The sequence below is a fragment of the Trifolium pratense genome, linkage group LG2, assembly GCF_020283565.1.
Source record: "Trifolium pratense cultivar HEN17-A07 linkage group LG2, ARS_RC_1.1, whole genome shotgun sequence".
NCBI lineage: Eukaryota > Viridiplantae > Streptophyta > Magnoliopsida > Fabales > Fabaceae > Trifolium > Trifolium pratense.
This window is the reverse complement of record NC_060060.1, coordinates 51,703,365-51,720,877: the sequence shown is the minus strand read 5'-3', so window position 1 is coordinate 51,720,877 and position 17,513 is coordinate 51,703,365. Positions and strand designations below refer to the sequence as shown.

General features: G+C 33.0%; 1 protein-coding gene and 2 long non-coding RNA genes across 5 annotated transcripts; 2 read left to right on the top strand and 1 right to left on the bottom strand.

The window, feature by feature from the left end:
• The first annotated feature begins 4,459 nt into the window (after positions 1 to 4,459).
• Positions 4,460 to 8,270, top strand: LOC123904240. 3 transcript variants are annotated; one of them, XR_006808242.1, is made up of 7 exons: positions 4,460 to 4,830; positions 5,657 to 5,802; positions 6,259 to 6,407; positions 6,762 to 6,869; positions 7,240 to 7,305; positions 7,388 to 7,660; positions 7,989 to 8,270. It is a non-coding gene; the product is annotated as an uncharacterized LOC123904240 (long non-coding RNA). The 3 variants fall into 3 exon arrangements; XR_006808244.1 differs by having other exon boundaries at positions 6,275 to 6,407; positions 7,989 to 8,250; XR_006808243.1 differs by having other exon boundaries at positions 7,388 to 7,577; positions 7,989 to 8,250.
• Positions 8,271 to 10,818: 2,548 nt separating this feature from the next.
• LOC123908131 lies at positions 10,819 to 12,104 on the top strand. Its single transcript, XR_006809558.1, has 2 exons — positions 10,819 to 11,141; positions 11,655 to 12,104. It is a non-coding gene; the product is annotated as an uncharacterized LOC123908131 (long non-coding RNA).
• Positions 12,105 to 12,166: 62 nt separating this feature from the next.
• On the bottom strand, positions 12,167 to 16,011 carry LOC123908130 (MACPF domain-containing protein At1g14780-like). Its single transcript, XM_045958669.1, has 7 exons — positions 15,571 to 16,011; positions 14,896 to 15,134; positions 14,108 to 14,312; positions 13,867 to 13,944; positions 13,593 to 13,776; positions 13,315 to 13,481; positions 12,167 to 13,084 (listed from the first exon to the last, which is right to left on the bottom strand). Exons 1-7 carry the CDS (start codon positions 15,838 to 15,840, stop codon positions 12,377 to 12,379), a joined length of 1,851 nt encoding a protein of 616 aa, XP_045814625.1. The 5' UTR covers positions 15,841 to 16,011; the 3' UTR covers positions 12,167 to 12,376.
• Positions 16,012 to 17,513: the final 1,502 nt, after the last annotated feature.

Sequence of the window (17,513 nt, the reverse complement as noted above, 5' to 3'; positions counted from 1 at the left end):
CATTAATGATGCGGTAAGAAAATAGATTTGTTGTGTTGTATGGTGGAAGGAATTACAAATCCTTCCTCTCTTTATTTCTCTTAAATTTTCATGAAGCAAATGAGTTTTTATTTAACTAGGAATGCCCTTATTTATATTAATAGGCTATGTTATAGCTATATTGATTTGCAATGAATTGGATTACTTTTTTTTTTTTTTACTAAAGACAAAGATATTCATTCATTCAAATTGGTAGAATACATCAATCGAAACCATTACATATTCAATTTCGCAAAAAACTAAAAAGGATGAATCTACGAACAATCACACAACATCCGAGTTAATAGCATAAAATTGAAATGGATTTTTGATTAAATTGTGTCGATTACAAGTTGTACATATATACACATGATTAAGCTAAAAGGTAGGAACCAAAATAAGCTAAACTATAGGAAGTAGAAACAAATTATCCTATGATTCTGTGCATATCAGTATGAATAAGATAAATGCAAACTATTTGATAAGTATGAACTATGTTTGACTTCTAGATAATTCAATCTTCTACACGCCCCCGCAAGATGGTGGAGGGATCAACGACGCCAATCTTGGACGTCAATAATGAATGTCGGGAGCTTGACAATGGCTTTGTTAAGAGGTCTGCTAGCTGAGATCCAGTTGGAATATGAAGGACGTGTAGTTTGTTGGCTTGAACAAGATCACGCACAAAATGATAGTCAATTGCAAGATGCTTTATTCTTGAATGGAAAACTGGATTAGCACATAAATAAGTAGCACCGAGATTATCTGAGTATATGGTTGGCTTTTGTGGTAGTGGACAATGAAGCTCTGTGAGTAGTTGTTGAAGCCAAATAATTTCTTGAGTAGTTGATGCAATGGTTCTATATTCAGCTTCGGTTGAGGATTTGGCAACAGTCTGTTGCTTTTTGGAAGACCACGAAATCGGATTCGGACCAAAATAGATGATGTAGGCAGCTGTAGATTTGTAGTCAGTGCGATCTCCAGCCTAGTCAGCATCACAAAAGGCCGTAAGATTGAAAGACTTATCACGAGTGAGGTGAAGACCTTGAGTGATTGTACCTTTTAGGTATCGCAAGACACGTTTTGTTGCTTGTAAGTGAAGTGATGTTGGTGTTGCAAGATGTTGAGATAATCGATTTACAGGGAAGGAGATATCAGGTCTGGTTAAAGATAAGTATTGAAGGGATCCAATGATTTTGCGGTAGGCAATAACATCACATATGGGTGCATCTGTTGGTGCAATGAGAGAGCATGAAGTGGACATGGGAGTGGACACCGGCTTTGAGTCATGCATGTTTGTTGATTCAAGCAGGTCCCGAATGTAGTGTTGTTGAGATCGAAAAATGCCATTATTTGTTTGCACAAATTCTACACCCAAAAAGTGACTTGGAGTACCAAGTTTTTCAATGAAAACCTGTTGGATAGGGCCTGTTGAAATTGACTAAGAAAAATTGGATCATTCCCTATAAGAAGAATATCATCAACATACACCAGAAAATAGGCAATGATATTAGCTTGAACATAAACGAACAATGATGCATCAGATTTAGCATTTTGAAAACCATAATCAAGAAGAAATTTTTGGAGTGCCTGAAACCATGCTCGAGGTGCCTGTTTGAGTCCATAGAGGGACTTGTGTAATTTGCAAACATGATTAGGGTACTGGGGATGAATAAAACCATATGGCTGCGACATGTAGATAGTTTCAGAGATTGTTCCATTTAAGAATGCATTGTTGACATCCATGTGGGAGAGAGACCAACCATGATGTAAAGCAATGCATATCACCATTTTGATTGTTTGTGGTTTAATCACTGGGCTGAACGTATCAGTATAGTCAATACCAGGTTGCTGATGAAATCCTTTAGCAACTAGGCGTGCTTTGTATCGTGCAACGGAGCCATTCGAATTTCTTTTTATTCGAAATACCCATTTGCATCCAATGACATTTTGAGACGAGTGAGGTGGAACAAGGGACCAAGTGTTATTTGACAATAACGCATTAAACTCATCACTCATTGCTGATTTCCATTCTGCAATTTTTATTGCTTTGGATGGACATGAAGGCTCAATTGTAGTTGGAAGAGGAAATTTGCTAACTGTGTAAAGCTTTTTCGTTTTGAAAATTCCTTTCTTGGATCTTGTAACCATGGAATGAGGATTAAGAATTGAATTAGGGAGTGATATTGCTGCTGCAGGTTTTTCAATGAAGGAAGGAATATTTGTTGGTGGGTTAGTTGTAGCTATGGGAGGTTGGAGAGGAATATCAGTTGGGGTTGAATTATTAAAGTGATTAGTTAAGGTTGAATTTGTGGGAGAGTGATGTGGAGATGATATGGGCACATAAGAGGTACTGTTTGTGTTATTTGTTGGTGGTGACGTGTTAGGGAATAAAGAGATAGGTGTTGGAGTGTTGGAGTTTGAAATTGGTGGAGATAAAGGTGTAGTGGAAGGTTGGGCTGAAGGAGTAGTAAAAAAAAGGGATAGTTAGTTGGTTGTTTGAATTTAAATTTAATGAAAGTGATGGTGTAGATTCAAGTGTTTGTTGGCCCAAAATATTCGGAGGATTTTGTGGGTCAGTTTGTTGAAAGGGATTGATGTTGGTGGGACAGGCAATTGAAGTTGGAGTATTTGAATTTGAATTGGAGTTGGTTGATGGAGAGATAAGAGTGAGATAAGAAAATATTGTTTCTACAAATTGGACATGACGAGAGGTTTATAGTTTATTTGTGATAGGATTACAGCATAGGTAAGCACTTTGGGAGGGACAATAACCTAAGAAGATGCATGGTTGGGACTTTGGGAAAAGTTTGTTTTGAGTATAAGGAGCAAGCCAAGGGTAGCAAAGACAACCGAATGTTTTGAGTTTGGTATAGTTTAGGGATTGATTGAAAAGGTTTTCTAGAGGCGTAAGCATATTTAGACTTGGTGTGGGAAGACGATTAATTAGATAAGAGGTTGTTTGGAGGGAGTAGCACCAAAACTTGGGAGGTAGTGTGGCACGGTGAAGTAGACATCGAGCTGCTTCGACTAAATGTCGGTGTTTACGCTCAGATAGACCATTATGTTATGGGGTATAAGGTGGGGTGGTGAGGTGTGTAATACCATGTTCTTGGAGATATGAACGTAGCTTAATGTACTCTCCTCCGTTATCAGAATAAAGTGTCTTTATTTTTTAGTTTAATTGATTTTCAACAAGAGATTTAAAAACGGGAAATATATGAGAGACATCGGACTTTCCTTTCATCAGATATAACCATACATATTTGGAATAATGATCAATAAAGATAACATAATAAGAAAACCCATTAATTGAAAGGAAATGAGCAGGGCCCCATACATCAGAGAAAATAATGTCTAAAGGACTTTTGCTAGATAAAGTAGACTTATTGAAAGGTAACTTGTGACTCTTATTAGCTAAGCAATCAGGACAATGATTATTGGAGGAAACACTACTAAAAAAATGCAAATTAGTGACGGAAATTTGTGAGGGAATCAAATCCCTCACTAATTGTGACGGAATTAGTTACGGAATATTGTAATTTTACATCAGTGAGGGAATCTGTGGTGGATAAATCCGTCACAAAATATCCGTCACCAATTCCGTCACAAATTTGATGAGATTAAATATAGTGAGGGATGTTGACATAATTTATCCCTCATTAATTATTCCGTCACAAATTCCATCACAAACACATATATGACATTAATTTTGTGAGGAAAATATTCCCTCACAAATAATATTTATGAAAATTATGAATTTTTTTTTCTCTAAAATCTTACTTATTATTATATATTTACTTTGATAAGATTACTTATTATTTAATATTATCAATAAAATTTGATTGATAATATTAATAATAACTATAACTATTTTTATTCAAAATATATCTGTTTTTTAAAAATATTCAAAATATATACTTCTTAGGCATTGTTTGGTAAATTCAATAAGCTAGCTTATAGCTTATTGAACTAGCTTATAAGCTTGTTTGAAAAAAATGTGAAGTGTTTGGTAATGAGCTTCTCTAACTAGCTTATAGCGTTTTTTGAGATGCTATTTCAAGTAGCGTATGAGCTTATAGCTTATAGCTTTTTCATTTTATTCCATATTTACCCTCATTAATTTTATTTATTTATTTTTTAAAAATTATAATAACTACCCACTAACACTTACAAAAAAAAACTACCCACTAACCATGTATTTTTATGTCATTTTGTACTTACAACAGCTAAATTTGCCAAACACTTAAATTTTATTCTACTAGCTTTTCAGCTATAAGCTACCAGCTATCAGCTATAAGCTAGCTTATCAGCTATCAGCTAGCTTATAGCTTATTTTTACCAAACAGAGCCTTAGTATTAATATTAATATGCTTAAAAAAGAGTAATTTAATATTAAAAAAAAAAGGAAAAGTAATAGACAAACCAAAATAAAAACACTCAAAAGCGTGAAACCATAATCAATATTCGCAAAACCCATAATTGCTTAAACCCTTATTCTCTATTCGTTCTCCACCGCGGCCGAGCCGTGTTGCGATACAGTGTAAGCACGACGAAGGTTCATCGAACTTTTCGATTATGAGCGTCGTTTATCTCAGATTAAAGTTATTTTCGGTAAAATTCCAAAATCGTTGAATCAGAGCAAAATCACGCCGGAGAAAAATTGGAGCTAAATTACGCCGGTTAGAAATCGGAGCATGTTGAATTTACACCGGAGTGAATTACGATGAATCACCACACAATTTTCGTTTCTACTTTGTTCTCTTCTTCTTCGGTTCTTTGGAACTGAATGACGCTGAAGATTTCATCACTGTAAGTGAAAATCTCTCTCTCTCTCTCTCCATTTTGTTCTTCCTTGAGATTAAATCGTTGCTAAGAGTTTTCTGTGTTGAAAATCATAAAGTCTGATATAGGATTTGTGTTCGTTTTCGATTTTCATTCTGTTATCTAATTGCGTGTTGATGATTTTAGTTGCTGAAATTTTTCTGTGATTGGTGTTTGATTAAGTGATTTTTGCAAATGTGGTTTCTAATATTAGTAAAGGTTAATTAAGAAATTAGGGTTAAGTGTTCTGGTTGAACTGTTTTGACTTGAAATATAGCCTAAATAATTTTGAATTTTGGATTCAAATGATGAATTGCACATGGATGCATATTATGAATTTTTTAAGTTATGATGTCTATGTCTATTATGCTTTTGTGACCTCTTGTTATATTACATGCTTTGGTGATAGTTTCTGAACAGAGATTAGGAAGTTGTAGTTTATAGAAGTAGGCCTTTGTTTTATTTAGGATTAGGTGATCTGTGATATGATTTGGTTAATCTAAGACTAGTTTCAAGAATGAACCTATGAAAATTTTCCATGCAATAATTAGTGAGACCTGGTTTTTAAATTTATGGAGAAGGTATGGTTTAAATGCAAAAAACAGATGTTTAATACTTGTATATGTGTGTTTATCTGTTGTAAGGTGACTGCAAAGTGCAAACAATTAAAGTTGAGCTCATTGAGAGAACTGACATGTTGATTTGGCTATAACTGACAAACTGTGTTACTTTGACAGAACATGCCTTACCTTATGAAGGGATGCCAAACTGTATATTAAATGAATATTGAGATGCTTACTTTACTTATTGGCAGGTTTCTACTTCTCGATATTCCTACATAATTGCCAAACATGCAAGTTTGTCGTAAGATGTCACGATCACTACAAAGATTTCCTCAAGATATAATCATTGATAGTTGCCTCACAATGCTGCATTGTCCGCTCTAGAATTTTTTGATAGGTATTAATTTCACTTTGATTTATTGGTCAATTACATTAATTTTCATAACTGAAGAAAAATATGAATAAGATAAATGACAATGATAAAGATGAATATTTCATTGTTCATAAGCTTTGATGTGGATAGAATTAGAAGAGCTAGTAATTGACTATTAATTGAAAATATACAAAATACTTAAAGTAGTAAACTGATCCTACTGATCTATAAGCTAAGACTTACTAGAATTATTCATTTGTGTATGGTGGCATGGTTTGTCTCTTATTTGTCTGAGTTGCGTTAGTTACTTATGTAGTTTCATTGGGATTGTGTAGGCAGCGGTGAGTGCTTCGGCAACTAGTTACTTATGTTCTTTTCTCGTTTCTTCTCCTATTTATTCAATGGCTTTTGATTCCCCTTTACTTGTTTCTTTTAGTTTGGTTGCAAAATATACTAAACTGACGTGTTAATGTTGTGCAGCGTTTGTGTGCTACAGGATTATTTTATAAGCTATGAAGTTTTGGACAAACTTATAAGCTATGAGGTTTGGCACATCTCTCACTCTCTTCATTCTCAAACATAGAAAATCCACACAAAGGTTCAAGTTATTGATATCCATCTAGTCTAAGGTAAACTCAAATACCCCTCTTATGTCCAATAACTTATAAAAGTTAGGTTTGATAATAATGTCTATATAGTGTACAATTTGATATGTTATGTTATCTATGACTACCGGTGAGTTTGTCTTACCACCACAATAGATGTAAAATATTGTAGCTACTGGAAATGGTTTCATCTTACTCTTATTCTTTTCCTTCATTTTCTTTATTCATACAGTATTTCAGCAATAATAAAGATTGGTAATGGAATGAAGGACCATACTATATAGTCCTCTGACTATTTAAATTACTCTCATTTATATTCATAAATGTAGTTTATTTTCTTCATACAATTCCAACCTTTTTTATGTTTAATTTTTGCAGAGTGTGCAGGTTGATACAGAGACATATACTTGCAACTGATTGTTTTGGATAAATATGATACTTTCAGTTTGGTATCAAGTTTCGAAGCATAAATTCGGTGCTTGTAAGGTATTTCACTTTTTTCAGTTTGACAGTGTTGATATCATTCACTCTTGTATGGGATTACAAACATGATGGTATTTGAATTGTGTTTAAGAAGGCACAATGTACTACAGTTGAGTGCCATTTATTTATTTTAGAGGCACAATGTACTACAGTTGAGTGCCATTTATTTATTTTCAGAAATTTACTTGAATATGCATATTTACTTTGTTTAATGTGACTCTTTGATTTATCTAGGATCTTTGTCAACTTTGACCAACTTGTAAGTTAGGGAGCTTATTATATTTAGGGTCTTTTTTTTTTCTTCTAAAGGGTGCATATAATTAGGGATAGAGGAGTGTGTTTTATTGTTACTAAGGCTTTGGAACTTTTGCAGAGATTTGAGTAAAAACAATCTCGGTGGCAGTATATCGTACTCGTTTCCACAAACTTTGCAGCACTGGTATGTATCTATAGCATATTATTACTTTGGAAGTTATTTTTGTTTTGATATTGTAATTCCTAACAGTCTTGTTACAATGCAGAATGATGATGAAATCTTGTGAAAGAAATATAATTAATTTTGTGGTTTGTTGAAGATATATTTGTGGAATTAACTGTGATGCGTCTGAAGAAGCTGCTTTGATGTTCTGAGCAATTAAATGACAATACTAGCAGTTAGAAAGGATATGGCTACACAAGATCATTATGCTCAAAGTTCCAATATCTTCAAGGGTATAACTTTTCTTCAGCTTTCATGTTTGTTGGAGGACATATCAATACTGTCGAGAACTAAGTTCACTTAATCACTTAAAATTGTAAGTACTTTTATCTACATATCCCCCCCCCCCCCCACTTAATATATGATTCTACAAATATTTAGTGACTATTGTTTAGCCATAAGTTCTGACATATGTAGGATATGGAGTATATGTTTCTCAATGATTCACGTAAATGTGTTTAAATGTATTTAAATTAGGCTTCATTTGAGGCTCAAGTCGGGTTTTGAAATTAGAAAAGCTTACTGTCAAGTTTTCAGTAATGAATTGAGGAACATAGATTCATTTTTGTTTCCATGCATATAATTATTACAAATAGTCAATACTTTTTGGATTTAATTTCTGGATGGATGCTGGCTATTTTCAGGGAAGATAGTAGTGAAAGAAGGAACCAATTGTTGTGGATCTTGTCAGAGCCAAGGGAATGATATGGATCTATTAGTAATTTGTCTGTAATTCTATTATGATGTAGGCTTGATTGTGTCTATATCTATTAGTAGATTATTTTGATCTTTCATTCTTTGTTTAGTATATTTCAATGTTCTTTAATTGCTAGTTACATTCATGATTTATTTACACTTTTTTGTATAGTTTGTTATAATTTTTGCTGATTTTAATGCATCAATACTTATGGATTCAATTAAAAAAATGTTTCGCATAAAATGGTTTGTAAAATGGTTTATATGAAACCATTTTAAAATTAAAATTGAGGAAATTAGAAATAGTGAGGGAATTTGAAATCCGTCACAAATGTTAGTGAGGGAATCCCAGGTCTGTCACAAATATTTGTGAGGGAATTTGAAATCCGTCATAGATTAGTGAGCGAACTGAAACCCGTCACCATCTAGCGACGGAAATAGTAGTCAGTTGTTTGTGACGGATGTATATCAGTTGTGACGATTTTTTCCATCGCAAATTGTGATGGATTAAAAATTCCCTCACTAAGCGTTTGCGACGTTGAAAATATTTACGGATTTTGATTCGTCGCTAAATCCGTCACTAAATGTGTTTGCGATGGAAATTTGACACATTAGTGACGGATTTCGTCCCTCTCTGAAGTTAGTTTTTCTAGTAGTGAAACAAAGGACAACTTGTGAGACTTGAGGACACAGCGGAGAATGCGGGAATCGGGATGGCCAAGACGGTTGTGCCATAGTTCAGTGGAAGGCAACTTGACGACATGGTGAAGTTGGGGTGAGTTGCGGCTGGATGGTAAGGTGTAGAGGTTGCCTTCATTGTTTCCTTGCAGCAACATCTTCCCTGTCTTCAAATCCTTAATTTCAAAGTGCCATGGAAAAAATTCAATTGAAACATCATTTAGCTTTGCATAATTGTGAAACCGAAATAAGATTTTGAGAAACATTTGGAACATGCAAGACATCACATAAAGCAAGTGGTTTAGATGAAGTTGAAATAGTAGTGTTACCATTGTGCAAAATAGAAAGAGGGTTACCATCGGCAACAAAGAGTTGATCGGGTTCAATTACTTCTTTAGCAAGAGTGAGATTGGCAAGATCATTTGTAACATGATGGGAAGCGCCGTAATCTAGCAACCAAGAGGAATCTCAATGATTCTATTTTTGCACATGATGAGCACGGGGTTTTGCAGAATTTTTAGAATGATAGCCGCGAAGCTCATTGCAATTCTTTGCGATGTGGCCTCGCTTGTCACAATATTGGCATGTTGAAACTGGCCGAGTATTGTTTGATGGAGAGAAATAAGGCCTGCGAATGGAAGTGCTGAACTCGCAGAAGGTGGGGCCAAGGCCATTGACAGCGGCAATGACAAGGTCGAGATCATCAACCGGGTGGCCAATTAAGGCTAATTCATCACCTATGGAACGAATGGTTCGAAGGTAGTCATGGACGGTGGACGAACCTTTTGAGATGGTTGCAAGTCATTCTTTGAGTGACATAATTCTGGCACGCGAACGATTTGAGTATGCCTTTTTGAGTTTACTCCATGCATCAGCAGAGGATGTGGCAGATGCGATGACAATTTGTGCTTCCGGTCCACATGAAGTCATGAGAGCAATAGTGATGTGACTGTCTTGGCGACACCAATGAAGGTAATTTGGATTCTCAGTTTGAGCATCTTTTTCACCAATGGTGAAAGATGGACAAGGGGTTGATCCTGTGACATAACCAACAAGATTGTTGGCAGTGAGTAAATTCATAAATAGCTTGTGCCATGTGGGGTAGTTTGTGCCATTAAGTTAAGGAAATAAAAATGAAAAAATTTGTGGAAAATTTATTTTTAAAAAATAAATAATATCAAGATATTGATTGCACTATTTTTAAAATTATATATTTTTTTTGTTCCTTATTCCTTAACTAGTTTTTCTACCCTAAGGATACTAGTTAGCATTTTTCTTATTAACTAGACTTTAACGGGTTTTTTAGTACATCATATATATATATATATATATATATATATATATATATATATATATATATATATATATATATATATATATATATATATTTGGGTGAGAAAGTACACCATATATAAAATTCAAATTAGTAATTAAAGAGCTTGTAAACAAACAATTAGTATATGAAATGCTATTAGGGTTCGTTTGGTGCACATGATTAGAGACATGATAGGATAACTGTATCATATCCTGCCGCAATCCAGTGTTTGGTGATACAGCAGGATATGATAAGTTAATCCTGAAGCTTATCATATCCTGTCTCTCTAGTTATACTTTTTATCCTGAATTTGAGCTGGGTTACCAGCCGGATATGATAAGAAAAAAATTACTGATTCATTTTTATAAAATATATTTTAAAATACATAAAATAAAATTAATATAATATAAATAATAAAATAATTAATTTTTAAATATATATGTGATTTTCTCACAGAGGTAATTTTGTAATTTATATATGCTAAAAAAATAAAAAATTTACTAAAATTATAATATTTTAAAGTAAAATGATTATTAAAAATTGACAAATAGGGATATTAATTTAAATTTTATAAAAAATTAAATATAATTCTTTTGCAATAGTAGTTTTATTATTTACGTATGAGATATATCATATATTTATTTGGCTTATCTAACATGTATATATTATTGAGTTATTTATTTGATCATGATTCATATAAAAAATTAAACTTGATTATTTTCTCATAATTTTTATTTGAAATTATATAAAGTTATTTGATTACTTATTTATATTTTTTATTTATAAAATTCAAAGTATTACAGAAAGTAAAATTGCAACACATACAATAAAAATAAAATCAAATATTTGTGCGGGGGTAGGCGTGGAAGAAGAAAGGGATGGATAATAGGTGGGAGAGAAAGAGGTGGACAGTATAACAGAGGTAGCCATGTTGTGAGAACTTCAAAACTACCATTTGCCTAATTATTGGATTTATTTATTTATTATTATTTGTACCTACAAAAATAGAAGGAAAAAAAAAAGGTTTACATTTAATATTTTATGATCCTTAAGGCATCACAAGAATACAAGAAGGTTGGGAAGACAAATTCTAAATCTACACAGAAATGTAAGTTCAACTCACATAATTGGTCTGAGGACTTCTTTGATGGATAATATATAAGTATTTCTGTCGACGTTTTTTGAGCTTTGAAATCTACTATAACTTTTGTGAGCCTTTAAAATTCAACTCACCTAAATTTTCTATTATATAAAAAAAAATGGTATAATTGTTCAAATTAATTGTTAAAATTAGCGGGCTAATTTTTTGTTAGTCAGTTAGAAGTTTGTTAGAGAAGTTAGTTTTCCCCTTTCTGCACTAATAGATGTATATATAATTGTATATTGAGTGTCAATTTTAACTTAGTTGGTTAATAGTTTACATTTTCAAATTCAAATGAAATAAGAGAGCATGATGGCTCAAATCGCCACCCTCTTTGGTTTTCTAGAATTTACCATTTAACAAGCTTCTCCTGGCAATAAGAACAAGAATTTAAGTTTTTTAATTTATCATCTTATCGCTAGCTTCGGAATCTATTTTCATGAACAACATGGTAAAATTGTAAATGAACTCTTTTGGCAGATCAAACACATTCTTTCTTGGCACTTACGCAATCATTGCTTTTTCTTTTCGTGGGCGACATTGTTGTTGTTGTTTTCTTCTTCAGTGAAGATGGACAATCGAGAATCATTATTAGAGTCTCAGTTCATCCGATGATGTGTTTTAGACTCCGGCATCTTCAAATCACAAGATCCAAACACTTCTTGAATGTCTACGTGCACCCAAGAAGAAAACACGAATAAAGAAATAATCAATTCGTAAGGAGATTGAGAAAACTTTCTTTTAATGTAATGACGCGGTAAGAAAATAGATTTGTTGTGTTGTGTGGTGTGGTGGAAGAAATTACAAATCATTCCCCTCTTTATTTCTCTTAAATTTTCATGAAGCAAATGAGTTTTTATTTGAGTAGGGTTTACACTAATAGCCCATGTTATAGGCTATATTGATTTGCAATGAATTGGATTACTTGGAGCCTTCAAATTTCATTACTTTATTCTTGTCAACTTTTTCACAACATGGTTGATCATTCTTGATTGCAAAGTAAAATGAATGAATAAATGCAGAACATCCACATTTTGATTTTTCTGTTGGCCAAAGTCAATCACTACCACTCATTTTGTATACTATACAAAGGTATCCTATATATTTACATGTGTTCTCTATGTTGTTCACCAAAAAATTAAGCAAAACAAAAAATTGCATTTACATTATTTCTCTGCATATAGTCTCGATCGGTTACTCTATCACTCGTAATCTAACAATGCAAACTTGACCTGTAATCCGATTTTACCACCCTCTGTCACAAGCTTAGCAGCAATTACCAACCAATGCCCAGGAGCATCGTGAGGTCCCCGGACAACCTCACTTGTCTCCACATATTTAAGCATTTTAGCAGAACGAACAGGCACAGGCGGACCATTCGGATAAACACCAGAGTTTAGTGCAGTTGCAGCAGCCTGTTGTGCCTGTTTCTGTTTAGCAGTAACACTTTGTTGTGTGAATGAAAATGTTGTGCTTAGATTTGTGAAGAATGATGATTTTTTTGAAGTCTCTGGTGCAGCATCCCATTCTGTTTTCCTGATGCTGCAATTTGGTATGTGAGTGAAGAGAAGGCGTAAATGAAGCATGTTCCTTGGCCAATTCCCTTTGCTAATGAGTTGAGCACCGGTTACGATATAAACACCGGTTGAATTTGATTCATGTAACCAGTTAGGGTCATACTTAACAACTGAAGTGCACACGTGCGCGAATCTCTTCCATCTTATTGGTTCCGCGAATTGGTCACTTGATTCGTCATCGTCGGATCCTCGCGACATTGTTGTAGCGGTTGAAGAAAGGATCATTGTATTTGGGAGGCTTGAAAGATGATGTATATGTATTGCAAGTTTATCACATTTCCTTCCCTCCAAGTATAATCGGAGACCAACCACAGGTTTTTGTTCACTTACTACCTGATATAATTAGCAATAATCGCATAATGTCATCTATAATACTGATATGATTTAAATATGCAATGTAAGTGTAAAAGAGTGTTATTGATATGAGATCATGAATCACAAATCATTATGTAAAGCTAATATTAAACTCAAATATATAAAAGTAAAGGCGAACACATGCAATACACCAACACATGTTTACTTAATTAATTCTCAATGCTTAAGACGTGTTTGGTTAAAATTACCTGTGTAGAGTTGATATGAAGCTTTGGAGACATGAAACTAAATTGCAGTGGAGGAGAATAAGTCTTTTTCCTTTGATGCCTCAAAGGCAGATCAGAAAACATGGGTGCCCATTCTCGAGGAATTTGAAACTCCAAGAAGTATTGTAAGTCTTCTGGAGAGGGCTTATCTGTAACGAACACGCGAAACAAATGAAGTGCTTATCAACATTATGGTTAAAAATGGTCGAGAGATTATTGTATTACTTGTTCAGTGTGAGAAAGAAGAATTTACTACTTACATCTTAAATACAAATTGATTGCATGACTAAGATAGCCACTTCCAGGAATTCCTGTGAGAAGTGATGAAATAGGAACAAATTTGAAGTGGATTGCTTCAGGATTAGAAGTCATTGTTTGAAGCCAACTTGAGTGACTGTGCTTAAAAACATCTCCTCCTCTTTTCGAACAAATGATAGTGAGGCCCTATTCCATAACAACAGCAGTTAATTAGACTCTAACACCCTAGAAACTTTATTCATTAATTCAAATTATCAAATGATGATAGTGACATACATCTTTGCTCGACGTTTCTGAAATACTTGTGAACTGCATTGTGCTTGATTGCATCACACGATTAAAAACCTCCGGGACCTAACAAAGATTGCATCAATAAATAAGTAACTTTTTTTTTAATACGAAAATACTAGTATATTAGTTGTTAGTATTTTCTTTTTCACCAGGGTTTGAACCTCGATTATTTAACTCCTTCAACATAATATTATGTACGAAATATAAAATAAAGCTCATAACGTACTTTTTGTTTTGCTTCTGTTGTGGACTTCCTCTCTAGTAGAGAAGGGCTTCTTAAATCTGAAAACAAAAAATCTCCTAAATCCTCTAAATGTCTTCTGAGATCACCAGGAGGAACCTTCGAAGAATGTTTTTGTTTGACACAAATTACATCTTGACCTCCAACAGCCATACCTACTATTATGTGTGTACCATATGTCGCAATAAACCTGTCTAACAAAATTGATCAGCAACATAATACTTCATTATTTATCCAAAAATCATGTAACATTCATAATCCCAAATTTGTGTCAACATCAGTAACTTTATCTTCTTGTTTCATTCTAAAACATTAATTACATCTATATCTATTGTTGAGTGCGACTCATATTCAATAAGTGGTCATATGCTCATGCATATCGAGTATTATGTAAGTTTCTAGTATTTAAACATGTAAACAAGGATAAAATTGTAACCCAGACCACATATTTAAACATAAAGTGTACTCTCTAACTCTAATAGTTGCATATGAAGCACGGACATTGACACGTCAATACCGATAATAATATGAGAAAATGACATAATTCACTGTAATCATATGTGTCGGTGTCTAACACCGGACACAGGGACACGCCTAACCTGAGGAGTGTCTGTACTTCATATAATAGAAAAATAAAACAGTCACTCTGCTGTCGGAAACATAGGCACAATTGGACAAGCTCAATGATGAATCATTACGTTCTTATGCGTTTATTAATCGGCTAACTAACATCTATCTACTTAAATGTTCGGCATGGCATTGTGTTTGTTTACCTGGACAATGAAGCTGGATCCCACTGCGCTGGAACAGATTTCTTAACTTCTTCTTGCAGTTTAAGGTGTGAAGCAGTTAAGTGCAAATAGTAAAGAGAAATGAAGTAACCATCAAATGCAAGAGATTTGATGTCTTGAGCGTCGCGGAACCAATCACCACTTAAATCAAACACAGCATTAAAATAACCAGAAGGAATTTTTCCTTGTATAGCTGATTTCTGATTAAGCATTTCAGACATCTGCAAGTATAGAACAAATCATGTAACAATGCTTAATGTAAATCAAGTTATATCTTTATGTTGAAAATGAAATCTCACATTCATTATTGAGCATGTACTAAAAATCCAACACAATATATCTCATGAAAATGGACATTGCACAAACTATACTTATGATATCTGGTTTATATTACGTATCAGATACATCAATTATTCAATGAATCTAAAAAATGATTCGGCTTTTATAAAAAAAAAAAATATATATCTAAAAAGTGATTTATCTCTTGTAAAAAGGCATAGCTAGTAAAAACCACACATGTAAGCTACTTCATCATCCATTGAGTCTTAAATATAAGAGAAAGTTGAGTCAACAAAACAATAATGAAAGGATGTGAGAAGAAAAGATTAGAAGAGAGAAGACAAACATAGACAAGAACAAACAACAGTAGACACATACCTGATTGAATTGAAGAACATCAGATTTGAACCGAACACGATCACCTTTATCACATCGAATATCTTCTGAAACATCTTGAATAACAACTCCACCAGGAACCATAATATCCCTTTTGTTCATTTCATCAATCACCACTAACCTTCCACCATTAATTAATCCCTTTGAAAATTTCATTCTAAAATCACTTGTTAGATCAAAACCTTTACCAAGACAATCCAATGCTCTCTTCTCCATAGGAAACATCATCTTCAAACTATTACCTTCTTCCATGTGAGTTTTACCAACCACAATAATAATAACTTGTTATCAAGGATCATATATTATACATATAATCACTTTGGTTGCCAAACGTGACTTACTGACAGATGGTTGGTTTGACTTTGGACCAATTCTGGTTTATTTCAATGTCACAATCCTACTCTTTCATTTTCTTAAATTAATTAATTGACTATTCATTTTTATATTTGACTTTAAATAATAGTACTAAGACTATACTACTATTAAGAAAAATCAATAGTCAAAAAAGTGGCAGAGCATACACATCTATTTTAAATGAGATTCACTTAATATTTTATATTATTTTACACTTTTCACTTTAAATAATAGTATAAAACTAACGAAAATGACTAACTTGAAACTTAAAATAAACGTAAGAGACCAAATTGATACTTTTTAAACGTAAGAGACCAAATTGAAACCTAAAATAAACGTAAGGGACCAAATATGTAGTTAAGCCAAAAAATATCCGACATAAAGAGGACTAATTTGAGAGACATTGATTTCACCGTTCATTAGCGGAGGTTTAATTGAAGTCAGGACATCGCTCAATACGGAGTAATCCAACATAAAATATAGCACCGAAAAAATTCGAACTTAAAATCTTAACGAAAGTATACTCTAATCAGGAATTTAGATTCTCTATATTTGATCTCCCTAAATTCACCTACATTCAAACAAAAATTAATTATAAAAAAAATTGTATACGTAAGTGCATTTATGTATATTATAAAGATAAAAATACTCTAAATTTTTGCCTAAATGTAAGAAATTATGACTTTAGGATCCAAATCCCTTCATTAACATTAAGTACGATTAAGATGCTTATCAAAAAAAAAAAAAAAGTACGATTAAGATCCGACGATTCCTATTTAAAGTTAGTTTTAAATTTTTGCTTAATATTAGATTTTTGACCGTACAGAATCCACCTTCCAACTCTCATGTAGATTTTTTTTATTTTGTTTGGTCAAGCTGTCAGTGTAGATTTTTAAGTGGGCAGCATAGTATAGTAAGTAATATATGATATACTCCCTCCGGTCCTTTTTATAAGGAACACTTTGAAAAAATCACACAGACCAATGAAGCACATTTAACATAGTTATTTTCATTTAATACTCTTATAAATTTTAATTTATTCCATGTATACCCTTATTTAATTACTCTTTATTCAACTAACTTACTTATTTTTAAATTATCTCTCATAATAAATAAGGGCATAAGTGAAATTGAACATTTAAAACATTTGAAAATTGGTCAAAGTTTCTTATAAAAAAAACCAAATTTTTTGCCCTAAGTGTTCCTTATAAAAAGGACCGGAGGGAGTATATAATATGATGAAATGCAGGTGAAGTATTAAATTAGGTACTGCAAACTGTTTTCAACTTATTAAAAGGACGGGAGTACCCACGCCGCAAAAAATAATAATATAGTAGTATCAAATAATTTTTTATTGTGTAGGAGTATGTATCAATAAAAAAAAAATTAAAAAAAATAAGTTGTGAGAATGAGTCAACCTTGTGATCCATTCCATGGTGTTCTATGTGTTAGTAGCACTTTTGAAATGAGTCTTTATTTTACACACCACTTTTCTCATTACAACATCCATCAAGAAGCCGCATTAACCGCTCAATTATGTATGTAATTCTAATCCTACTCATCAATAATTA

Coding starts and splice junctions, on each gene's coding strand:
- LOC123908130 (XM_045958669.1), bottom strand. CDS start 15,840: ATGGAAGAAGGTAATAGTTTGAAGATGATGTTTCCTATGGAGAAGAGA. Junction 13,482..13,592: donor AATCAATTTGTATTTAAGAT/GTAAGTAGTAAA, acceptor TGTTCGTTACAG/ATAAGCCCTCTCCAGAAGAC. Junction 13,085..13,314: donor TTCATATCAACTCTACACAG/GTAATTTTAACC, acceptor TAATTATATCAG/GTAGTAAGTGAACAAAAACC.